This window comes from Elaeis guineensis, chromosome 1, assembly GCF_000442705.2.
Source record: "Elaeis guineensis isolate ETL-2024a chromosome 1, EG11, whole genome shotgun sequence".
Classification (NCBI taxonomy): Eukaryota; Viridiplantae; Streptophyta; class Magnoliopsida; order Arecales; family Arecaceae; genus Elaeis; species Elaeis guineensis.
In genome coordinates this window covers 182282372-182309544 of record NC_025993.2, presented here as the reverse complement: position 1 = coordinate 182309544, position 27173 = coordinate 182282372, and the positions used below count along the sequence as shown (strand labels likewise).

Sequence of the window (27173 nt, the reverse complement as noted above, 5' to 3'; positions counted from 1 at the left end):
TTTAGTTCTCTTCACACATCTTCAGTCGCATAGGGAGAACCAAGAAAAAATACTGTCGAAATTTTTTTCGACCCCTATTACGTATCGTTTGATTATTGTAATTGACCTATAGAATTAATATAATTTCTGAATATGATAGGACCTTCTATACCTATTAGTTGATGATGGGATATATTTATTATGTAAGCTATTTTAAATGTTAAGTACTTCCTCCTAATGAATATATGTTCATACGTTCATGTAGTTACTTTTCACAATAAGTTCCAACAAATGAATCCAAGTTTTGTCACTATTATCTTCCATGTGGATGTAAGGATCAGTTGGTGCATCCGACAACGATAAGACCGCATCCTATGGAGTATTGCTAGAACATCCATTCTTTGGTAGGATAAAGAGTTAAGAAAGGGGATGGTATTCGGATCGAAAGAATAAATCCAACGTGCTGTGAAATAATATGCCATTCATACCCACCATCCTTTCAAAGTCGTCAAGTCAGATAGAATTAAATGGAGCGTCCTGTGTAAATAGTATGATACTTGCAGTTGGCATCTCCATATATTTCCTCGGATCAAGATGCAATGATGAGAGATTACGATATATAAAAAGCCACACACATGTTTGAATACAGATATGATGCGAGATCATCCACATCTTGATACATGTATGATTGCTGATATCATTAAAGGCTCAGTTAGGACAGAAATATCCATATCCATATCAGTCTGCCAGGCTTATATACGTGATAAATGGTGGTGCGAGGCATCTTACAGGAAAACGTAGATAGCTAAACAACTTGTTATGGGTGAGCTATTTGGATATTGGACAGAGTCCTATAACACATTAGGTCTTTGGCTAGCTGCAATTTGTCATGCCAAAGAGGGGACCGTAGTAGATTTTGTAAAATTTTCTACAACAGAGACAAATATAGAGATGTTTCATCAAATTTTTTGAGCATTCGATCCATGCATTCAGGGCTTCCAGTTCTACCACCCACTGATTAGTATTGACGCAATAAATCTATACAGTCGATATAAGAGTACTCTTATGATAGCTATGCGAAGGGATGAAAATTAGAGTATTTATCCTCTAGCATTTGTCATTTGTGAAGACGAGAGCTATAATAGTTGATCATGATTTTTATGATGTTTGTACTGTTATGTGGTACGTAACCGTATGAAGATTGATATAATTTTAGACCGGCACAAAGAAATATTGGCTACTATTTCAGATCAATCTGTTGGATGGATAGCGTCATATAGATATCATAGATTATGTCTTAGATATATTGAGACTAACCTAAATGACCGATTCCATGATACTGTATTTTTGACTTATTTTTATCAAATTATAAAGCAAAATCAGCCCTGAAAGTTTGATCGAAGCATGCAACACATTGAGAGAACATAATCCAATTACTTCCAATATCTGAAATCATATCCACTTGACGATCTGAGTAAATAGTTGCTGGTGCATGATACAGGTAATTGTAGGTATGGAATAATGAATACCAATCTATTTGAAAGCTTCAATAAGGTGTTGAAGGAGACTCGCTCATTGTCCATTACCATTCTTGTTCATCTTTCCTTTGAATGCTTGTCGAAGTAGTTTAGTGCAAATATGCAATTATAGCATAGAGAAGGGAGGCCGATAGGATATTCATAAATAAGATTAGACAAAAGTTAAATAGACACCAGCTGAAGTTTAAGGAGCATTATATGGTTAAGTACAATAACCAATCGAATTTGTATGAGATTCGATTGAGACGAAGGTATTATAGCCCCGATGAACCTAATTATACATAAATAGTCAATATAGGAGTAGCACATACACATATAGGAAGTGGCATTTACTACATTATCTGTGCTCCCACTTGTTTGCTGATGTGCCAGTGAGAACTTGGACTAAAGGCAGTTCGTTGATAACTGTTATACTATTGCGCATTATGAGCAGTCATATACACCTACCTTCTATCCCCTAGAGAGTTCATGTTATTGGTCTGAGTGGATTGTACCTAGACCCATACCGCACCCATCCATGAAAGACAAAAAAATGAGCATCCACAATCGAGGAAGATCTGAAATGATATGGACGCAGTAGAGCACCAAAATATTATACGGTGTGGATTATGCAAGGAGATGGGGCACAATAGGCATAGATGCCCCCAATGATACTGATTTATGTATTTGTTTATATTATGTAGACCGACTTTATATATCATTTATGTTCTTTTTAAAATATTTTGGTTATATAATCATGTCGTGTAAATATTTTTCAAATTATCCTATGTATAATTTGTGTTGCTTATTATCATTGATATTTCTTAGTAGTAAGATAGTCTTTTTATTTGTGCCTTAGACATGGTAGGTGTAGGCTTTGATGTTCACCTAGGGCCGATAAATCCTCTAGTGTTGTATCTCCATACTCGATACCATAGTGATCTTATATATTCTAAGGAGGACATGGGGCCTCTATGCTATAAACACAGAGGCTCGACCATTATGCGTGCTTGACGGCTACATGAGAGGATCTGGGAGTATCTTCATATCGATAGTTTTCATGGAGTATTTAGAGTATGTGATGTACAGTTGGATTGGGCTCTCATCACAGTCATGGTAGAGTGATGGCATCAGGAGACTCACACTTTCTACTTGTGCATCGGAGAGGCAACGATCACATTGCAGGATGTTGCTGTTCTTATGGGATTTTGAGTGCACGGGCCTGCCATCACCGGTACTGCAAGAATCATCTGGTCGGATCTATGTGAGAGTTCTTCAGGATTAGACCATCAGAGTCGATGTTGTCGGGATCTTCGCTGAGATTTTACTGGCTTTGCGATATGTTCCATTACTTACCGGATGATGCAGATGATGAGACCATATGGAGGCATGCTCGAGCATTTATTCTTTGCCTTATCGATGGTCATTTGTTCATCGATAAGTCTCATTTTCACATGCAATTATTATACTTACCCCTGCTATAGATCTCGACACATGTGGACAATTGAGTTGGGGTAGCGCTACCTTAGTCTTTTTGTATCGCGAGCTCTGCAGGGCCACCAAACCAGATGCACATGAGATAGTTAGGCCATTGGTGTTGCTGTAGCTTTGGATATGGGAGCATTTATACGTTGGACGGTCAGATAGAGTGCTCCTTAGGATAGGAGCCCACCAGCTGGCGACAGAAGGTAATGTAATAGGATATGGCCCGTTAGATGAGGATGATGCTGGTTTTAAGGGTCCATTTGGGGGCATACAACACAATCAGACTGATCTACTAGGATGCAGGTATGTAATTAGTATCATTGATTTTATATGATAAATGACTAGATGTTTTAGCACAATAACATATTTTGTTTTGGACAAATGGAGGACTCGACTGATTGGTGCTAGCAATCTAGTGTTGCACACAGTCATATACTATAGGAATCAATTTGACCAACGTGACGATCAAATGGTATGGGTACCTTATACATCGAAGATATTAGACATATTGTCTGAGATATGTTGATCAGATCAGCATGTATGGAAGACATATGCACCTCTTATTTGCTTTGACATCATGGAGATCTATTGTTCGGAGCGTATGATGCGACAGTTTGGCATGCATCAAGGTGTCCTACCACAATGCAATACTCACAATGGTCTTCATGATTTGGATCGACGAGGGCGGCATCGCCACGGTTGGAGTAGAGAGCATCAGGAGCATATTGACACATGGAAGCGATAGGAGGATTTGATTGTAGATGGCCCATCCATGCTCCCCATGATGGATTGTTATTATCCATATCTGGTGTGGTATAGGAGCATCACTAAGTGATTCATCTCGCCATTGATGAGTGAGTAGCCTGAGATGAGGTTTCATCCTCCAGATAGTGTGATGGACATTGTAGTAAGTACATTTTATTTTTGCCCCACTTTGTTATGTTGTTATTGTTATACTTATAAATAATATTTATTTTCTTTTTTATATTGACAGTTTTAGAGGATCACGTTGCTATACTACTGGATAAGGAACAGCTTCCATTTGGTCACTGTTGGGTGCAAGGATTGAGCACTTACCGATGTTATGGATGGTCTTGTCGATACTATGCAAGTAGTCTTAGAGGATATATGACTTCAAATTGTGCCATTGATGGATGATCCAAGTACCTCATCATATACCCCAGCACACCTCATATCCTAGCTTTTCAGACTTTGACCTCTCCATAGATGCATCTATATCATAAAAGGATGAGCGAGCCAAGAGACACATCGTACCGACCCGATGAGCACCACATTGATCAGCATGGGAAGGCCAAAGGCAGGGGTCGACTGAGAGTTTTCTGAGGTAGACGTCAGGCATATGTTGATAGACCGAGCATGCCAGCATCTCCCTCCCCATCAGTTGATACCATGCCTGATCCATCACGACAACGACCAGAGGTGATACGTGTTTACGAGAGGCGGACGTGGAGGAGGCTCTAGTATCTTGATATTACGTTTCTCGATAGTTGTGATACTTATACATATTTTTTTTACTAAAATATTTTATAATCATCAACTATTGGATTATATTATTTTAAAATTAATGTTACATATTTTTTTTTAATCTGAATGCACATGTTATAATTTTTGTTGGTTGCACAAAAAATTAATTGTTGAGCTTGATACATATTATAGGTTGGAATTTTGTGTGCCAATGAAAATAAGTTTTCTATTTTGGTTTGTAGCACAGTAGGGATAGATCCATGGGTCGACTCGTGCCAAGTTGCTGGTGTGTAACAAATGGATATTGAAAGTACTAATTTTTTGGGGGGAGTCTAAAGTATCACTTCAATAATTGATAGAATCTCTTTCTCAATTAAAAGCCTTCATTAGGAGCTTGTACACACGCTTCTAAAGCCATCCGATTAGCTACTGCACATGGTGCATTTTCCAAGGATGTTCTAGAGTTCCTCCATCAAACTGTAGTACAAAATCATCCCCAAAGATTTCTGTCGAGGCAGACATATGCCAAACATGAATACCTCTTGAAGCCATGGGTATAATATCTGACATAGAGACCCAATCTTGAGTAAAAAGGATACTGCGACTTCGATCTTTTTCAATAAAATCATCCCGTAATACATTAACAAAATCCAAAGTCATGTCATGTTGGTAGATAAGGGCGGTTCATAGAGGTGCCCTTTCATAGGGTGACTTATAGAGTCGCCCTACGATAGGACGACTCATGCTGTCATTCATCTGTTCTCTAGCTGGTAGTAAGGATGGTGAGTTAGTATGAAAAGTCACCTTATAAGTGATTTTATTTTAGACAGTATTTTGATAAATAATTTTGACAGAATATTATTTTGATAATTTTTTTTTAAATTAATATTATTTCGATAAAAAAGCTTGAGAATGGATGTTTAAGTGAAAAGAAGGATCCAAGTGTTTTAATTCTCTGATGAAGCATCCGACAGTGGTTTGACAATACACATGAGACATTGATTAGCCCGTCTTGATTAATTTGCATTAGAGCCCGTTAGAGAACTAAGAATATGATGGAGTATATGCATGGCATCAGGATGTTTTTTCCAACATACTTGATTGGATGATTTGGACTATAGCTTCAAGCAAACCACACCTTAGAGTCCATTACCCAAATAATATTAATTTTTTTTTACAAAAATAATACATGTTTTAACTTATTTACAAAACTAATGCAAAATCATAAAACACCATTTAGAATGATATTTTTTTGATAAAAAATATCATTTGAAATGGTGATTCTTCAGTCCACATCACCTCCCCCCATCCCTCCTGGACCATCGCCCCTTGAATGGCATTTTTGAAGACGCTATTCCAAATGGCGTTTTCAATCCTCACCTCCCCACAGGAAAAAAAAATAAAGTCAGCCATAGAAAAAAAAGGACAACACAGGAAAAAAAAAACAAAAAATAAGAAAAAAAACCATCCCATCAGGACACATAAAAAAAATTTAAAAAATTAAAAAAAATTAAAAAAAGAGAAGCATCAAGTGAAATGACATTTTTGAAAGCGCCATTCAGCATGGTGTTTTCAAAAATATCATTTTCACCTCCATTATTCCTATATATATATAAAAAAAAAAATCATACCTTTTCTTCCTCTCCGCAATGACTTTTTCCTCTCCGACGACTTCTCCCTCTTCGACAATGACTGATCCCTCCTTCTCCTCCTCCTCCATGCTGGTAAACTCCTCTTCCCCTTCTCTCTTCCTCCTCTTCTCTCCTTCTCTCCCTCTCTCTCTTCTCTCCCTCTGCCACTACCGGCGGCAGCCACCCCCACCCCCACCCCCCCAGCCCAGGCAGCTCCGCCCCCCTTTGGCCCGAGGCGGTGGCCACACCCGCACCCCTTTGGCTCAACGACAGCCCCACCCCCGGCAGCGACTGCACCTCGTCCCCACCCGCCTCCCCTCACCCCCCGGCGGCAGCCCCACCCTCCGACGGCGACCGCCCCCCTCCCCACCCACCTCCCCTGTCTCCGACGGCAGTGGCCCGATGGCAGCCCTATCCTCTGATGGTGGCTGCGCTCCCTCCCCACCTGCCTCCCCTCATCCCACTGGCGACAGTGGGCTAGCAGCAGCCTCGCTCCCTGACGGTGACTGCCACCTCTCCCCTCCTACCTCCCCTCACTCCCTCTGGTCGACGGCAGCCCCACCCCCGGCACCCACCTCCCTCACCCCCCTGGGAGCGGCTGTGACTGCGGCTGCCCCGTACCCCCTCTAACGGTCCTTCTTCCATCGTGGGACCCCTCCCCTCCCACCCCTCGTGCCTCCACCCAGAGCCTTCAACCAACCCCCTGTCCCATCACTATCATATTTTTTTTTTATTTTTTATTTTTTTATCTGAGTTAAACTCAATTTGATTAATATTGTTGATTAATTTAAGAATTTTAAATATTCTACGACATCCGGCATCCATAGACCCGTCAGTTGAGCAATGTAGAATATTCTATGGCATCCGTAGATAGAAATATATGATTAAATTATAAAAATTCTTTTTATTGAGGTTAGATCAAAATTACCACATAAGTTCAACGTACACCTACATGTCTAACATCTATAAAAAATCTACACGTTAACCCCCCAAGGTGGGGATTAAATTGTAGATTTTTCATAAATGTTGGGCTTTAGGTATACATTTTTTAAAATACTAAACTTAAATATAATCTCGACCTAAACTCAAGAAATATTTTTATAATTTAATTATATATTTTTATATGGATACCGTAAAATATATATATTGATTAATTGATTGTCCAGTTTGAATAATTTAGAAATTATATTTAATTCTATAACTAATTACAGTAATCAAACGATATGCAGAGGGTTCGAAAAAAATTTTGGACAGTATTTTTCTTTAGTTCTCCTCATACATTTTTAGCCATAGGGGAAAAACTAAGGAAAAATATTATCAAAATTTTTTTCTATCCCTATTGCATATTGTTTGATTATTATGATTAACTTATAGAATTGATGCAATTTCTGAATGGGATAGGATTTATCTTTGCCTATTAGTTGATGATAGGATGCATATTTATCGTGTAAGTCATTTAAAATGATAAAATAATTATTAATATAAAATTTTTGATTTTGATATTGTCATAGATTTTTGTGAGAAAATAGACATTATTCGGATTCGTCTACTATTGTATTATGATGATATAATACAGAATGACGAAGCTGGCATGCAGTACAGTAACCCTGCAAATCGGATGATTAGGGTATCTTCATCATTATTACGTCAAGAATTATTGGACCATTTATACAGTGATATTTCTGTAGACAAAGAAAAATATGAACTCAAATTGAAATGAAGATCTCCTAATCTATTGGGATAGTTAATGCAGAGCAAGTATATCCTAGTACCAATTGATGACGATGAAGATGTTCAAGAAATATTGATATTTTTTTTGAAATATTTAGAATATCAATTTTTAAAATTATATATTGAAAAGAAAGATGTACCGAGTTTTGGGTACTATAGTTGGCTTTTAACCCAAGACGGCAATATTCCTGGGCCTTCCTCTCCTTTAGTAACTCCGATGGTGCAAATGGATAGTGTTGAGATCATATTTGCAGAATAATATTTTACTACTGCTGGTCCTAGTTGTCCAATTATTCAAAATCCTATGGTGACTTCTCCTGTGATATCTTCTGCAGTGGTGACTTCTCCTGTGATATCTTCTGCAGTGGTGACTTCTCCTATGGTGCAAGTAGTAGTAAGTGCATGATACAGACTCATATAGGAAATGATGATTGGATAGGTAGTGGAATAAGTTCTGATAATTTAGATTTTAAGTTAGATGAAAGCAAGGGTAAAGACTATTGGATGGATGAGAACAGTAGCGGTGATGATGATGAAGATGAAGATGGTGATGAAGATGATATCAATGTGGGAAAATCTCAATCTAGTTTGCACAAACCTTCATAATTTTTGAATAATATAAATTTAGATGATGGTGGTTGTGTTAGCATTGGTCGAAGATTGAATTTTGACTATCAGTTTTGGGACACCTCGATGATTGAATTTTTTAAAGATCTAATATTTGAGAGTAAATATTATCTAAAGAGAGCTATTGATCTTTATTACATTATGAAGCATCGGATATATAATGTGATGCAGTCACATTCAAAGTTGTGGTCCATATGATGTACATCATCAGGTAACGTACAAAATTATAAATGGAGACTTCGTACTGTATTGTTAAAAAAATATGAATATTTTTAAATTATAAAATATGAGGATCCTCATACTTGTTTATTTATGGGGTTCAGTCGAGATCACAAATATATCAGTGAAAGGTGATTGGTACACTAGTCCGATATATTATTGAGAAGGATCTCAGTGTTAGAGTTGAAGCTATTGTGATAATCGTTAATGATCAATTTTAGTACACAGCATCTTACAGAAAAGCATGGTGTGGAAAGCAAAAGGCATTGACTGATATTTATGGAGAATGAGAGCCGTCTTATGCAAAATTACCTTATTATATGGCTGCACTCCAACATGCAAATCTCGGTACTGTTGTTTCATGAATTTTTTTTCAAACTGTAAATTTCGATGTTCAGATTTTAAATTATATTTTTTGAACTTTTAAACCATCCATCCAGGATTTTAGGCACTGCCATCCTGTAATCAACATTGATGGCACGTACTTGTATGAAAATTTTAAAGGTAAGATGTTAATTGCAACAGAAATTAATGCAGAGAATAGAATTTTTTCCTTAGCATATGCAATTGTGGATGAAGAGACGACTGCCAGTTGGAGTTAGTTTCTTTTCCAGCTCAGAACACATATCGTCAAAGATAGAAATGGAGTATGCTTAATTTCTGACAGGCATCTAGGTATATTAAATGTCATTGCAGATGAATCTATTAGATGGAGTCCACCACGTGCCTATCATCGATACTGCTTACGATATATTTGCAATAATTTTAATACTCATTTTAAAAATATGCAGCTTAAAAGAGTAGTATAGCAAGCAGGAAGCACTGATAAAGTTTGCAAGTTCAATTTTATCATGGATAGGATCGGAACAGTGAATGAAGAGGCTTGGAGTTGGTTGTCTGAGTTAGAAAAAGAGAAGTAGACATTGGCACATGATGATGGTCCGTGCTATAGTGTGTTAACTATAAATTTGTCGAAGATTTTTAACAGTATTTTACGAGGAGCTAGGAATGTGCCAATTACAGCTTATGTTCAAATGATATTTTACCGTCTTGTGAAATACTTTAATATGAGACATACCCAAGCCTTAAGATATATATAAGAGAACCCAAATAATCTTTTTACTCCTCATATTGCTATTAAGATTGCTGAAGATCAAGTTAAAGCTAATCAGCATCGAGTAACAACATTCAACCTTCAAAGAGGCATATATGAAGTGCTAACGAGGAGAGCCAGTGTAGGGTTAAGAGGTGAAAAAAATTCACATACTGTTACTTTAAGTGAAAAAAAATATTCTTGTGGAAAGTGGAGCATGTACAAATATCCATGTTCACACGTTTTAGCTGTATGCTAAGAAATTACTGTATATTTTCATGAATTTGTGGATGATGTATATACAATTACAGCATATATGAATACTTAGAGTGGTGAGTTTAATCCATTACCACATGAAGATTATTAGATGCATACAGGTATGTTTAAATATATTTCTGATTATCATCATTTGAGACCCAAGCAGAAAGGCAGACCAAAATCAACAAGATTGTGAAATAAGATGGATGATAGGCAAATAAGAAGCAAAAATCATTGTGGTATTTGTAACGAACAAGATCATGATTGCTGTCGCTGTCTTAGGATACTTCAACACACTTCAATTTCAAGCAGTGAAAAAAATTAAAGGCTGCAGAGATATATTTTCAATATTATTTTATATTTTTTTTTGGGATTATATTTTAAATATTATTTTATATACAGAAATGTATTATGTGATAATATTGTGCTACCAAATATTTACTAGTAATGAAAAAATCACATCATCATTTTTATACATTGAAAATTATATTTTTTATGCTCTAATACACTTGAAATATATATCTTATTTTAGATATATTAGTGTGTTATGGCGTACGATCCACGACATCTAGGCCCTCGAGATAGGAGTATTCTTATATTACAGGAGCACCATCGATCACAGACTATTTTAAATGACGGTATAAGCATTCCATACTTACTCTTACATATTTATATTTTTTATAAAAAAATATTGTTAAAGTCTCATATATTATCTAATTATTGTATCTTATTTCAGGAGCCCAGACACTTTTGACTACGACGATCTGATGCTGACTTCTGGAGGACAAAGCATATTTTAGCTAGAGTACTAGATTATTTATGATATCTGAGATTTTATGAAGTGTATCGGATTGATCGTATACAGATGGATATTAGTCTTATTACTTTTAATAATTTAAGATTGTAAAATATTTTATACAGTTTCATTTGTTCTTAATTTTATAGTATTTTGCTAATTTTATTTTTATTATATAGACTGATTCTATATCAGATCTTATGTTAGATTGTCGTCGTGTTTTATCTATGACTAATGAGGACGAGCGAATTCGGATAGTGCGTGTGATGGAGAGATCATATTCGAGAATATTGGTGGCAATTGGCGTTGACCCAGATATGTATACACCTTAGCATGGAGCAGCCAATGCGCTAGATATTACATATACACCGTCACCATATGTTTCACAAATAACATCATCGCATATTCCACAGATATCATCACTATACACTGCACAAATGCCACCACCGTTTGATCCACAGATAACAGAGTCTTCTTCTTCCTACATGCCTCAGATGACATCATCGGGTCCTAGTTGGCCACATGAGTATGACACTTTTTTTCCAAGCCCATTCTTATATCCAAATGGGGGGTCGAGGGGGTCGAGGGGATCACTTAGCTCGCAGATACTCTGACAGCACCGATTATTCCTAAGCAGCATGATGATGATATGGGGGAGGAGTCATCACAGCAGATACAGGAGCAGGAGCAGCTACTGAGAAGATCCAAGCGATCACGACGATCTCGATGTCCTTGTGGGACTTAGTATTTTTTAGATTTGTACTTAATATTTTTAAAACTTTTATTATACTTTATTTTGATATTTTGATATTTTTATTATATTTTTATTCTATTGTACTTTATATTACTCTATATCATTCTTATATCATAAATCAGAAGATATATTCATACCATAAATCAAAGACCATAAATCAAAACTGCTGTAAGAAAATATAGTACTACATCAGCACACCATACAATATATATACATCACAGAATACATAAAATCCTCATAATCTAATCTTTCGGATCAGCTGGAACAGTAGGGCGATAGCGACGAGCTGATGAGGATGGACGAGCTGAGGATGGCCTAGAGGAGGATGGCTGACTAGGAGGAGGCTGACTGGGAGGCTGAGTGGATTGATTACTTGAAAGAAAGATTTAAAATAAAAATATTCATCCACTGGCCGATATGGATAACATTCTGTAAAACTGTAGCCAATCCTATAGAGTGAATATTTTACTTTTCTATTCTACCTGATTCTCTCTGTATTGCAGTTTAAAGCACTCTAAGAGTGCAGATAATCTTGTCTAACTGATATTACATATCTATATGAGGCGAATATCTCTCTAATTCTTCGATGTGACAGACTAAAGTATGAATATCTCGTCTGATATCATGCACTGTTGAAATAAGATTGTCCACTTTTTGCTCAAATAAGGAAGAACTATGTACCACTAGCATCCATACGTGCAGTGCTTTCTCCTGAAGATGATGATTGAAGAATAGATATAACTTCTCAAATAATTATACTGACCATATTTGGAGCCATCTTCATTTGCTGAATAGGTTTCGTACCTTCTATAGATCGAGAAGGTCCTGCTTCACTCCTCCTAGAAGGTCCTGCTTCACTCCTCCTCGTGGAAGAAGGTCCTGCTTCACTCCTCCTCATGGAAGAAGGTCCTGCTTCACTCCTAACTTTTTTCTCACCTGAAATATCTTCATCTTCTCTCCTTTTATCTTTTCTAAACTACTCACCATCAATTTTAAACTAATGCATTCTGTGTAAGGCTCCTTCATTAATTTTGCTATCTCTACCTAATTTTGCTGATTGTTCATCCTGAAATCTTACTCCATAATGTTTCAAAACATGGGTTAACATTATTGTATAAGACAGAGACGTCTGTACCATAGGACAGCTTCTTGCATAACATTGATTATCGTTCTTGAAAGGTTGAGTGGAATGCATTTCACTGCATGATATATAATTGCTAAATCACTCTCAGTTATAATGTCAAATCCTCCAGCCCGAGATTATATAATTCAGCAAATAATTATATGCGATAATCTTATTTTAATATTTAAATATCTTCCATAAATTCTCTGAAACTGATCATTATCCTTTACTCGAATAACAATTTCGATTCTTGTACTTTTATCTTTTCTACTGTCTTGCAACTCACCTATCATCTGAAGTTTTAAAATTTCTTCTAATATTTCATTATCAAAATAAATTCTTTTTCCTTTCACTGAAGATGATACAGTATGTTCTTCAAATGAAATATTTTCATAAAACTTTCTAACTAACTTCATAAATATCAGAGCTTCAGCAGTGCAAATAAATTCCCATCCTATGACTCTAATTAAGTTAACAATCTCAAATCCTTTTGAATCTAAAAAATTCATATCAACAACACGGCTGGAAAAAATATTTTTGTCACTTACAGGTCTTGCAGGAGGAGGTGATCTTGAGGTAGGAGTTGTCGGAGGAGGATATCTTGAAGGAGGAGGAGGTGATGGTGCTTTGGTTGCTTCTCTTCTCCTTCCTCTGCTTTCTTGACTTCTGCTTATTCTTTAATATTGGGAAAGATGCATCTTCGGAGCTATTGGTCGAGAATGAGATGGAGGAGGTTGATGCCGAGAACGAGATGGTGGAGGTTGATGGAAGGAGGTTTTTAGCAGAAGAAGGAGAAAAAGAAGGAGAGGAGATGGTTGTGAAGATGACAGCTAGAGATTCTGATCGAGAAGGAGATGGAGAAGGAGAAGAGATTGTTAAGGATTCGACTGGATTGTAGGTGCCTACAATCTAATTATCAATATTTAATTAAAAATTTTTTAAAAAATAGACGTCCACATCTAGCTTGTAGGCACTTACATCTGGTTAACACCTAATTTTTTAAAAATAAAATACCATTATTTATATTTAATTAAAAAAAAATTTAAATAAATTAGGTGCCTAATCTGGATGGTAGGCACCTACAATCCAGATGTAGGTGCCTACATCTAGATTGTAGGTGCCTACAATCCAAAAATACCTAATTTTTTTATTTTTTTAAATGAAATATCATTATCCACATTTAATTAAATTTTTTTTAAAAAAAATTAGGTGCCTAGCTTGGATTGTAGGTGCCTACAATCCAGATGTAGGCACCTACAATCCAGAAACACTTAATTTTTTTATTTTTTAAAATGAAATATCATTATCCATATTTAATTAAAAAAATAAAAAAAATTAGGTGCCTGGATTGTAGGTGCCTACAATCCAGAAATATCTATTTTTTTTATTTTTTTAAATAAAATATCATTATTCATATTTAATTAAAAAAATTAAAAAAAATAGGCATCTAATCTGGATTATAGGTGCCTACAATCCAGATGTAGGCACCTACATATGGATTGTAGGTGCCTATAATCCAGAAACATTTAATTTTTTTATTTTTTAAATAAAATATCATTATCTATATTTAATTAAAAAAATTAAAAAAAAATTAGGCACCTAACCCGGATTGTAGGCGCCTACATCTGGATTGTAGGCATCTATAATCCAGAAACACTTAATTTTTTTTAAAATAAAATATCATTATCTGTATTTAATTAAAAAATTAAAAAAAATAGACGCTTAACCTGAATTGTAGGTGCCTATAATCCAAAAACATCTAATTTTTTTATTTTTTTAGATAAAATATTATTATCCATATTTAATTAAAAAAATTTAAAAAAATTAGGTGTCTAACCTGGCCTATAATCCAGATGTAGGCATCTACATCTGGATTGTAGGCACCTACAATCCAGAAACACTTAATTTTTTTATCTTTTTAAATGAAATGTCATTATCTATATTTAATTCAAAAAAATTTTAAAAAAATTAGGTGTCTAACCTGGATTGTAGGCGCCTACAATCCAGATGTAGGCACCTACATCTGGATTGTAGGCCCCTATAATCCAGAAATACTTAATTCTTTTTTTATTTTTTTAAAATAAAATATCATTATCTATATTTAATAAAAAAAAATAGGCACCTAATCTAGATTGTAAGCGCCTACATCTGGATTGTAGGCACCTACAATCCAAAAATACCTAATTTTTTTTATTTTTTTTAAATAAAATATCATTATCCATATTTAATTAAAAAAATTAAAAAAAATTAGGTGCCTAACTTGGAATGTAGGCGCCTACAATCCAGATGTAGGCGCCTACATCTGGATTGTAGGCGTCTACAATCCAGAAACATCTATTTTTTTTAAAATAAAATATCATTATCCATATTTAATTAAAAAAATTAAAAAAAATTAGGTGCCTGACCTGGATTGTAGGCACCTACAATCCAGAAATATCTAATTTTTTTATTTTTATAAATAAAATATTATTATCCATATTTAATTAAAAAAATTTAGAAAATAGGTGCCTAACCTGGATTGTAAGCGCCTACAATCCAGATGGAGCGCATACAATCTAGAAACACCTATTTTTTTTATTTTTTTAAAATAAAATATCATTATCCATATTTATTTAAAAAAAATTAAAAAAATAGGTGCCTACAATCCAGATATAGGTGCCTGCATCTGCTTAGCTGCCTATTTTTTTAGGCGCCTATAATCCAAATGTAGGCGCCTACATGAGTGCTTAATTTTTTTGGATTTTTTGCCAAACTTGAATTGTAGGTGCTTAGGAGGCATCTATAATCAGATGTAGGCACCTATAACTGGGTTGTCCTGTTGGATCACGGGTGGCTCGCTGGATCACGGGTCGGTTAGATCATAGAAATTTTAGGTCAAGTCATAGTATCCGGATGCTTTAGGTCAGGTCTCACGGTGCTTTAGGTTAGGTCAGGTCAGGTCATAGTAAACTTTAGGTCAGATTAGATTACAGTGTTTTGTTCACATCAGTGCACATCACAAGATTGGTTGGACGTTAGCGACCTTCGATTTAGGGTTTAAGGTTTAAGATTTAGGGTTTGGGTTTAAGGTTTAGAGTTTAGGGTTTACTGATCAGCATCCATACACATCCATGATGATGATGGCTTGGAGATCATCTCCTGATTGATCATCGAACCACGACCTCCGATGAGAGCTAGGAGGATCCTATCGACTCAGATCGGAGGATGAGAGTTGGAAAGATCTGGATTCTACTGGAGGACAATTGGATCCGATGAGAGCTGGAAGGATCGGATCTGACCGGATGGTAAGAGCTGGGAGGATTCAAAGACGACCGGATCTGACTGGAGGATGAGAGCTGGGAGGATCGATCGATCGGATTCGACCAAAAGATGAGAGTTGGGAGGATCCAGATCCATCGGATGAGAGCCAGTAGGATCAGACTGGAGGATGATTGGATCCGACCGAAGGATAAGAACTGGGAGGATTCGACCGTTCTGAGCGGAGAATAAGAGCTGGAGGATATGATCAAAGTACGAACGAGGTGATGAGCTGGGAGGATCCGGATCTGATCAGAAGATGAGAGCTAGCAGAATCAGATTGGAGGACGATCGATTCTGATCGGAGGTGGATTATTTTCATAATTTATTTTAAAATTATCTTCATAAATTATTTTAAAATTAATAATAAATCAGTAAAAAATTAAATTTAACAGGATGGTGGTGGATTATTTTTTTAAAATTAATTTGAAAACGTCGTTTCAAATGGCGCTTTCGATTTTTTCTACCAGCATGACGTGTAAAACCAGGATGACGTGTACTGAAGTGTGCCACGGAGGTGGGGATGTATAGCGAAAAAATACCATTCTAAATGACGTTTTCTATTCAATAAACGTCATTCCAAAATGTTTTATAATTTTGCATTACTCTTGTAAATAAGTTGAAATATGCATTATTTTTGTAAATTTTTTTTAATATTATTTGGGTAAAAAACTTCCACACCTTGCGCACAGCATGGATTGTTTACTAGTATCAGTTTATTAAGTCGAAATAAATAATGGTCTACAAAATTATATCTATACCAACATACTTCTCTTTAAAGTCAGTATTTCCAACCTATTAGAAAATTATTCATGACAACCTACTAAAATATTCTAAACTTCCCATATCTCGATCGCCACGTTTTTTTTATCACATTTGACCAACAAGTCACTGAAGAGGCACTTGGGGTTTATTTGGCTAGAAGCAACCACCATTTACATGTAAAAGAATTACGCGTATGGATAGTTCACGAACCTCCGTCCTCGTCAATTGACTGGTAGTTGATAGGATCAATTGCACGTATGTGCCAAAAATACGTCAACAAACAGAATAATCGGGTCGTTTACCAAAAAAAAAAAAAAAAAAAAAAAAAACAGAACAATCGGGTCTTCCACGCTTGCTGGTGCACCTCGTCACATGCTACAGTGTTCCGGCCCGAGCCCGGTGGCGGAAAAATAAATAAATAATAGAATCCTTCGCGAAAGTTCAAATGGTCCGATAAGGTACCTTCACCGCGGAAGGAACGATCAGCGGTCTAACGAACTAGTGTTCCCGGATCCGTCCGCGTCGTGTTGGGTATCTTCACCCACCAATTCTGACGAACAAAGTGCCTTGCCGTGCTCGGCCCAACCATTCCGAAAACCGAAATTAGACTTATGCGGTTCGACCGGGCGAACCGCCGGGGTCGTTCGTCCCGTTCGAAACCCCAAACGGCATACGGTCCGGGTCACCGGTTGGAGCGAGGGTGGTAACCGCACCGAGAGAGGAGAGTATCCCATCCCTATTTGGTTCGATCGAGTGTCTTGAACCTCCCTAGGGTTTATTTTGTTCTCTAGAGAGCGACGAACGAGTGTGCGCTCCTTCTCTTCTCTCGATTTCGAGTCCTCTTTCTTGTTTCTAAGATCTTCCTCCGAAATCTTGGGCTTTTCTCTTCAGATCTTCAATGGCGGTAATTTTTTTCTTCCATTTTTTTTTGTTTTTTCAGTTCGTTGTTTCCCTCATTGAACGCGTTGTTCCCTTGTTATCTCGTTGTTTGGATTGTTCTTTTTCTTTTCTTTTAATTTTTTTCCCGATTTTAGGTGGAACGGTTGCTTAAAGATGAAGCCACCGAAGAGAAGGGAGATCGAGCCAGAATGGTATGCCTTTTACCGTTCCACTTTCGCTATAGATTTTGATGAAATGAATGCAAGAATATCGAGATAGTGGATTGGTTATGTAATCTGTTTTTTCCCCAGCTTTTTTTTGGGTGTATTCTTGGTTTATTTTATTTATACTGTTCCACTATCATATTTTGTACCAAAAGACTTTTTCTTTAATCAACCACAGTAATGTGAGAATAACAAGTCGTGAGAATCCTTGGAAGGGACCAAGATGTAGCGAATGGAAGCGTGGAGCGAGATTAGCCTTGATTTTTTTTTTTAGTTTCATTTTTTATTCTGTTAACTGGATTTTCTTTCCATAAAAGATGAGACCTTTTTTTCTGGTAATCATGGTCTGAAACGCTAGAACTTTTGGAAATAATATTTGGAAGTATGGTTAGCTTATAGCAGCTTAGGTTATACAATGCTAAGTTGCCTTCAACCTCCATTTAGTATCTCGTGGGTGTGGGTCATTTCACCTGTTGAAGCCATCTTCACGACCGGTATACAGGGGTTAACTGCCAATTAAGAAACAGAATGGTATTGATAACATTTAATTGTATGTTAAGCTCTCCAAACTCATTGAAACCTTTGATGACACATGGATGGGATTTTTTTTTTAACATTTTTTCTCATTCTTTCCAGAAAAACAATTAAATGTCCGCTTATATGATAGATAACACTCAGATGAATCATATCAACGAGACTGATATTACCAGATTGTATAGTTTTACGTTGAAGGTTTGGAGATGTATCCTTATTATGGTTTTCTGCAGTATATATAAATAGCTAAATCTACTTGTTTATATTACATAAGAAGCTATACCGACCAGATTCATCAAGTGTACAAGGTCATCATACAATTCAGGTGGACTACTCAACAAGCTTCCCACAATGTTTCACAAACATATATTTTCACTGCATGATATTTAAATTGTATGTATTTAGAACTTTATAAAGACTAATTATTTTGCTGTAATTCCCTGCACCCTGCCCCCACCTTGAGGAATCATAAATATTTCCTTGTGAAGACCTTTATCAGATCTTTTGTATCTCCATTGCTGAAATTCATTTACTGTTGCAACATTTTGATAATTATCTTTCTCATGCAGGCATCATTTGTGGGTGCCATGGCAATTGCTGATGTAGTCAAGACCACTCTAGGGCCAAAAGGAATGGTACGTGCATCTTCAAACTTTAGCCAGCATCTTCAAATTTGTTCAGTTAATTTAAACTTCATATGCGTTCATTTGATATGCAGGACAAGATCTTGCAGTCAACTGGCAGAGGACGCAGTGTTACTGTTACCAATGATGGTGCTACTATCTTGAAATCACTTCATATAGACAACCCAGCTGCTAAGGTACTAGTTGGTATCCTTTGGTTTGCCTTCCTGGTTATTAAATTGGATGTATACCTATTATTATAGGTTTCATTTAAATTGTCATTCTTCACGTCCTTTTCCTCAACTCGATAAATTCCAAGTAATTGATTGCAAATCTTTCTCTGACGAGGCAAAATTCTCAGTAACTGATATCAAATCTTCCTTGATGAGGCTTTATCTCTTTCTTCCTAAGCACCTGGTATAAAAAAATTTGCTAATCAGCTTTCCTTTTTTCCCTAATAAAAAAAAACTGTTTTCACATGGAATATTGTTCGCCCTCGAGAAATTAGTAGGGGGAGAACCAAGTTCCTCCTTAATTTAAGAATCAGATATCTCAAAAGTTCAAGATGACGAGGTTGGTGACGGGACAACTTCTGTTGTTGTTTTGGCCGGAGAGCTTTTGAGGGAAGCAGAAAAATTGGTCAATGCAAAGATTCATCCAATGACTATCATTGCAGGTCTGTCTTGAGATACTGTACATCTATCTTCCTCAGTAATTTATCATTAAAGCGTTGTTGGATGTATAGCTTCTAAATATTTGTGTATAAGGTTGATTTTGATTATCATATTATCCTTTTCCCTGCACTTTTTATCCATCCACACTTGAATTTTTGATTAGCATATTCTTGATTTTTTAACTAAAATGAATTTGGCTTTACAGGCTTTTGGGCCTATTTATGCTTTCCATCTTTTGATGAGTATGGAGTTATAATTGCTGCAAATCATTTCACCTGGTGTTAGTATTATTCTGTTACATTTTCCTGTCTATCTTTTTAAATTAAAAATGATTTGTCTGATCCTTTATTTTGCAGTTTTTTGTGGTTCTTTTGTTGTAGATAGCTTTTACACGTCATATCAGTTTGTCCGGTGGGTCTTTGATATGGGACTCATGGAAGGAAAAAACAGGAATGATTTCAGAGAACTATCATATCAAGTGTTTTGACATTTTATTGTTTAATGGGAAGCATCACATCGAGCAATGACAGAATAACTTATGGTGAATTTGGCAGTTAAGGGTGGAAATTCAAAGGAGATTTTGTTACATTATCATGATTGAGCACAATGACAAATAAACAGTAAACAAGGTTGACTAGATGTTAATAAGAGGGGAAAAAAGACTAAGCATGTGACCTATGATGTTTTACTTAATAGGTTTGGTTTTGCCTAACATCTCCACATCGCTTCACATTGTCCACATTCTAGATGATAATTGTTGATGCCCAGAAGCATTTTAGTTTCTTGCATTTTGGTCATGTCTAACTTTATCTATCTGGTCTGATAGGTTACAGAATGGCTGCTGAGTGTGCACGCAATGTTTTATTGCAGAAGGCCATGGACAACAAGCAGGATCCAGGTATTGACTAATGTGAAGAAATCACAGGCTGCTCATTTTTCAATATTGTCATTTTGCACATCAAAGATGGGGCTTTTATTAAACTACCATAAACTTGGGATCCATGTGTTGACTAATGCAAAGAAGTCATAAGGCATTCTTTTGTTAGATATTGCCATTCTGCTCATCTTTGATGGGCTTGAGTAAGTTCAATAAACCTGTCATACCATCACCTTTAAGGTTTACCATTACCCAGATAGCAGATTTACCGCAAAATGTGCAAATGCATGTGTATATAGTTATGCTGTAGCTCCTATGGTAAGAAAGAGAAGGGATTCCATTTAGTCTTTCTTTCCCAGTTTTGCATATAACTGACATATGCTATGCTTATTTGGTAATGCAGAGAAATTCACGTCAGATCTAATGAACATCGCGATGACTACATTGAGTTCAAAAATACTCTCCCAGGACAAGGAACATTTTGCTAAGCTTGCAGTGGATGCTGTTTTGAGGCTTAAGGTATCACATTTCTTTATTAATATGTAATGCAGCATAAAAGTTTCTTTTTTATTTGCAACATGTAGGTGCATTAACCTTACTGGCGATTGCTTGTGATTTTCTATAATTTACGTTGGTAGTTTGATTGTCATGTTACACTTTCTTATCAGAATTATATGTTACGACTTCCTATTCAGAGTTTGTGTCATCAATGTTCCTAGAAATTACTTGAGATGGTACTACATGTTTTGAGCTAATTCTTTTCTAAATTGTTTATATTTCTTGTTGATGGCAGGGCAGCACAAACTTAGATGCTATTCAAATTATTAAAAAAGCTGGAGGATCTCTGAAGGATTCGTTTTTAGATGAAGGGTAGGGATTTAACCATATTGAACAAATATTTAGCATGTGATTTAAGGCAGCATCAGATGGTATATGCTAGTCTTTGCTCAGTCACTGATTGTTGCATCCACCTTTTTCAACTTGTGTTTTTTGTCGTACTGCATATGCTTCCCTTGGTTTTTGATTATCAATACTATCATCTGCCTTTTGAATCTGTAAAAGAGTCATACGATACATGATAGCTAATTTTTACTTGCATCTGCTCCCTGGTGAAGATTTGTATGGTAAGACAAGTCTTTTTTCCACATCTTTAATCCTCTGTCACTGTGCTGGTTTTCCTGACTGTTCACCTAGGTTTTGTTAGTTAACTTCAGTTTTTTTTCCTCGGCATGTAGGTGCTTTCTTATAAGACATCTTTTATACCAACAACCAAGTAACTGTATTCGAGTGTTTTGACTCCTCAACTTTCTATTTTATTCTCTTGACTTGGTGGAAAATCTTTTGCATGCATTCCCATATCTTGGTCCAATGTGCTTTGTGACGTGTCAGCTTTTTTAGAAAAAAAGTGTGCATGGACGTGCTGAAACTGTTGGGCATTTTTGTATCAAAAAGTCCTGGTCATACTGTGGTGGTACACCAGTTTCATTGATGTTCCCCCTCAGTGGTAGGGCTGCTAATAGATTTGACAATATTAAATAAATTTTTTTTTATGAACAGCAAATAGTAGCAGATAAAGAGGTGCCTGGGAGGTAAAAGAGAAGGTAAGAAGGTGGAATGGAGGAGGATTAGAAGTTGAGAAACAAGATAAACAATAACTGAGAGGAAAAAGACCTCTGCCTAATTCACTCAAAACAACCGATAGAACAATGTCTGCTAACAATTAAAGGACTCTCAGCTTACCTATAATGAACATAGAACTATCACAAAGTTTATCTCAACAACAAACCTAAGACTCTAAATAATGTAATTTCATAGAGACTTTAAGTCTTAATCAATTTAAAAATCCATTACCTAAAACTGCTCATTTTCTTCAAGAAAAAAAAAATCTGGGGCTTTCCCAAAAATTTTACTAATATTTCTTTTGAATTCTGCATAGAAAGCCAAAAAGATCTTTTCATAACACCATTGCAATGACTGAAGATTTTTCCGTAGCCTAACCCACATGTAAGATAGGACTTGTAAACAATAGTCCAACTCAAAATAGGATTCAAAAGTACACCAGAAATGTAGCACTGGAAACTAGTATTGGAAATTGCAAGGAAATATGAAATACATAATTCCAAAGACTTGAATGGAAAACCTCAAAGATTGGGTCTATTCAAGTATGAGCAGAATGTTAACTAAAGGGATTCACAAAAATGTAAGCTAGGGCCCATGTAGGACTGCCAATGAGCCTGGATGGCATGAGTGGCCCAATGACCATGCCTAAGCAAAATGGGGCTTGGGCTCATGTTTGTTGCCCGAAAGTTTGTTTGGGCCCAAAGTTGGGGGGGCTATTTTTTGAAACCAGGTTTGGGCTGAATTTTCAGCCAAAGGGATTTCGATTGGTTTTGCCCATCTTAAATTGTTACTTATAGTCAGGTTAGTCCCGTGCGAGGTTCACCAAATTGGTACTAGAGGAGGTTGTATCAACAGGTGCCCAGTTCAATACTGTATGGGTCTAGATTGTGCCATTTTGGGGCATACCGAGAATAGAGAGGGAGGGGGAGAGGTTCTAGCTTGTGCCATTTTGGGGCATACCGAGAATAGAGAGGGAGGGGGAGAGGGAGAAAGGGTGAGAGGAGGAGAGAGAGAGGGGGGGAGGGGAGGGCCGAGGGAAACCAAAACCCTAACCCTGGTGGAGTGAGAGAGAGAGAGGGAGGGAGGGAAGGAAGGAGGAATGGGGAGGACTGAGGGAAACCCTAACCCTGGTGGAGTGAAACGGAGTAACTCATCGGAAAACCTCGAACTTGTCTTGAAATTATAGGTTGAACCATGTTGATCTCTGACCGGTCCATTTGGTACACCCAGAATCAGCCGGCTCAGCATGGTTTGACCATCTTTGCTTTTGGGTCGATGTCCTTTATGCTTGATTTAGGCCAGACGATGCTCAAGCTGGATCTTTATTTTTGGGGCTTGCTTGGGGCCTAGTTGTGGCCCGGCCCATTGAGAGCCCTAGGCCTGACCATCCAGGCCTCCTTTTTACCATGTTTGGCTGAGGATAATGAGAGCTTGATTTTCTAGGCTGTTCTGGGTCAACCATGGACCACAAGATGTTGCATGGTTTAGTGGTCTATGTTGTTTAACAGGGGCTGTTATCCAACAAGGGTTGATGCAAGTGTGAAATGTTGATGCATGAGTACCTGATCAAATGAAGCTTTTTCTACTATGCATGACAGTTCCTTTTAAGGCTATTATGTTTTTAATAATGTTTATAAAGAATAAAGTTCCTTTTAAGGCTATCATGTTTTTGATGATGTTTATAAAGAATAAAGTTTTGTATATGCAATAGACTTCTAGGATTGGTAGTAGGAAACTTCCATTTAGGGTGGCGCACCCTCTTCTGTATGTCCTAGGTTACCTGTCCCTGCACCCTCTGTGTTTTCTTATAATTTTTTCTTGAAAGACCAACTCCCCCATGTCCACATCGAATCCACTTCCAGTAACTAAGCAACACCTTGAATTTGCTATCTTTTATTGCCATTTTGTTTTGCTCCTATCTTTATATATGGAAAGTTCCAGACCAACAATGTACTTTAAACATTATTAAAGTTTACCTTGCTATGGTAAGTCATGATATGTACCAGATCCAGGGCAGTAGGTACTGTCATATGGTTGGTTTTTCAACGTTGGTTGAATGCTTTAGACATGATGGTCTTTCGATAGTCTTGTAAAATATTTTATATACAGGGTTCTTGTTATGCCATTATGTACATATCACAGACCTACAAATTCTTTTGAATAATTCATTTCATTCCTTACAAAAATGCATTTCTTGAGCTACTAGTGTAAAACTATATTGCTCTCATGTCATGTCCCAGTCTTCAGGTATAATTTCGAACTGTGATTTTCTTTTCTTTTCCTTTTTTGCATGTATGTGTGTGGATAGGAGGGGTGAACCCAGTCATTTCTTTCCAGCATATTTACAGGCCATGGCATCAGCCATTACAATCATAGCGAAATCAGTATTAGGAATATGAGTTCCAAGGAATTCATTGATGCTATCAATAGCACTACTATCCAAGAAAGTGAGTGATTGAACTCAACGTTATTTGATGTTTTGGATTCTGCATATGTTCCCAACTAGTCTGGGATTAAGCATAGTTGAGTTGAGTTGGTCTCTACATATGTTGATGCTGTTTTATAATCTTTCATTTTGCTCTAAAAAGGTGCAACACTACTTGTCCCATATTAATAATATGCTGTTGTATCGTGCAGGTTTATTCTTGACAAGAAGATAGGCATTGGCCAACCGAAATGCATTGAAAATGCAAAGATCTTGGTTGCAAACACTGCTATGGATACTGACAAAGTCAAGATCTATGGGGCTCGAGTTCGTGTTGATTCAATGGCGAGAGTTGCAGAGATTGAGGGGGCTGAAAAAGAGAAAATGAGGGAAAAAGTGCAGAAGATCATAGCTCATGGCATTAACTGCTTTGTCAACCGACAGCTTATATATAACTTCCCCGAGGAACTCTTTGCAGATGCTGGAATACTTGCCATTGAACATGCTGATTTCGATGGGATTGAGAGGCTAGCGCTGGTGACTGGTGGTGAAATTGCATCAACTTTTGATAATCCAGAGTCTGTTAAGCTTGGTCACTGCAAGCTTATTGAGGAGATAATGATTGGCGAGGACAAGTTAATTCATTTTTCTGGGGTTGAAATGGGTCAGGCATGTACCATAGTTTTAAGGGGTGCAAGGTATGGCTTTTTTAAATAGATATCTAAGATTAATTTGGATATTCTTATCAAATTTTACTGTGGAATCACTTTGTTTTAAGCCTTTTTAAATACCTACCCAGCTTGTCCATTGAATATCCTTTACATGGTCGACAGTGAGAAGACATGAATGGTCATGAGAAATGAATTCTTCCAATCGGTAAATCTTGGTTTAGTTCAATCCTGAAAAATTGAGACATTAGAAAGTAGAAACCACTTAGAAGAAATGTGAAGTCTCTAAACATTTTGGATGGTGTGATTTGGGACTTGCTGACTGCAACAATCTCTTCTCTTTATTATTTCTCATGGTTGGCTGTTTGAGGATTTATCCATTGTCAGCCTCTTTGGGCATCCAAGCAGACCCTTCATTATCCCTAATATTAATTATCTGGGCATAATCCTTTTGAAGTTTGGTTTAGGTTTTCTCCCGACCATTCTATTTCCCTTGCATAATCACTATAGATCTCATAATTTCCATGAGATTTCAGCTATTCCATGTCCACCCAAACTGATGAGAAAATGCATAGTATTCTTGTTCATGGTTGTAATTTTTTGATATGGATGTTCTCCCTACCTTCCACTTGCTAGGCCCAATGAAATAAGTGATTGGTAGGCCATTGGAGTACGATAGATACATTTCTTTTTCTTTTTTTTCTTTTGAAGGGAGAAACTTTTATGCATAATATCAATTTACTGCAAGGCATTGATATTTATAGGATGTTCATTTTCTGTACTCAGTTCCCATGTATTGGATGAAGCCGAAAGATCCTTGCACGATGCCTTGTGTGTGCTTTCTCAGACAGTGAACGACAGCCGAGTTTTGCTTGGTGGTGGATGGCCTGAGATGTTGATGGCAAAAGAGGTAGATGAACTTGCCCGAAAGACTCCTGGGAAGAAGGCTCATGCCATTGAAGCTTTCTCAAGGGCACTCCAGGCGATACCAACCATCATAGCTGACAATGCTGGTCTGGACAGTGCTGAGCTTATCTCACAGCTTCGTGCGGAACATCATAAGGAGAGAACCAATGCTGGAATTGATGTCATATCTGGCGGTGTAAGTGAAAAGAAGTCCATCTCTAATTCTTTAGAAATTAGAATTGCATTTATTTTACTTATAGTGAATCTTAATTTTCTGGTACAGGTGGGTGACATGGAGAAACTTGGGATATCAGAGTCCTTTAAAGTCAAGCAAGCTGTGCTGTTATCTGCCACCGAGGCAGCTGAGATGATCTTGAGGGTCGATGAGATCATAACATGTGCTCCACGGAAGAGAGAGGATAGAATGTAATTTATTTTTTTTCAAAATCTGAGCTTTTTGACCATGGAACCTGTTCTTATTGTTTGGACATGAATTCAGTGTGGCGTGTTTTGTGAAACGGTGCACATAACTTTCTGATTTGGAAGGCATTGATCTTTGATATCAGAACTGTAACAGGAGACTGTAGAGCTTTACGATTTTGTATGGGATATGATGATGTTAGCTCTTGGGCTTCATCAGCTTTCAAGTTGCCCCAATTGGTAGACTGACTTGTTTTGGATCCTGTATGTTGTGTAACAGGTGATAATATTTTCACAATTAACTTTTAGATCTTGCCTGTTTGTTTCATGTGCTTGTATTCTAACTAGTGTAATATAATTAGCTTAGATTCTAGTCCTGTTTGGTGCCCGCAAAAATTCTCCTGCACCGCATGACACATCAGAAGTTAGCGTAACCTGTGCCTATTGGTGCGGACAACAGAACATGTGCGGTACTGAGTGCATCAAAGTACTTTCACACAGCTAAATGGCATATTAGCATCTTAACTTGCCATACGCTAGAATCTTAATTTACTTAGCTCACT

General features: G+C 36.8%; 1 protein-coding gene across 1 annotated transcript; it reads left to right on the top strand.

Moving 5' to 3' along the window:
• The first annotated feature begins 17528 nt into the window (after nt 1-17528).
• On the top strand, nt 17529-26873 carry LOC105039996 (T-complex protein 1 subunit beta). The gene is made up of 11 exons (XM_010916354.4): nt 17529-17664; nt 17795-17851; nt 18967-19032; nt 19116-19227; nt 19568-19696; nt 20521-20592; nt 20975-21090; nt 21365-21441; nt 24829-25314; nt 26071-26386; nt 26474-26873. The coding sequence occupies exons 1-11, from the start codon at nt 17659-17661 to the stop codon at nt 26618-26620; spliced, it is 1584 nt and encodes a 527-aa protein (XP_010914656.1). The 5' UTR covers nt 17529-17658; the 3' UTR covers nt 26621-26873.
• Nucleotides 26874-27173: the final 300 nt, after the last annotated feature.

Bases quoted from the DNA above. Each gene is read 5' to 3' on its own strand.
- LOC105039996 (XM_010916354.4), top strand. The intron at 17,852-18,966 runs GTATGCCTTTTA...TTTCTCATGCAG, and splicing joins AGGGAGATCGAGCCAGAATG to GCATCATTTGTGGGTGCCAT. The intron at 25,315-26,070 runs GTATGGCTTTTT...TTCTGTACTCAG, and splicing joins ATAGTTTTAAGGGGTGCAAG to TTCCCATGTATTGGATGAAG.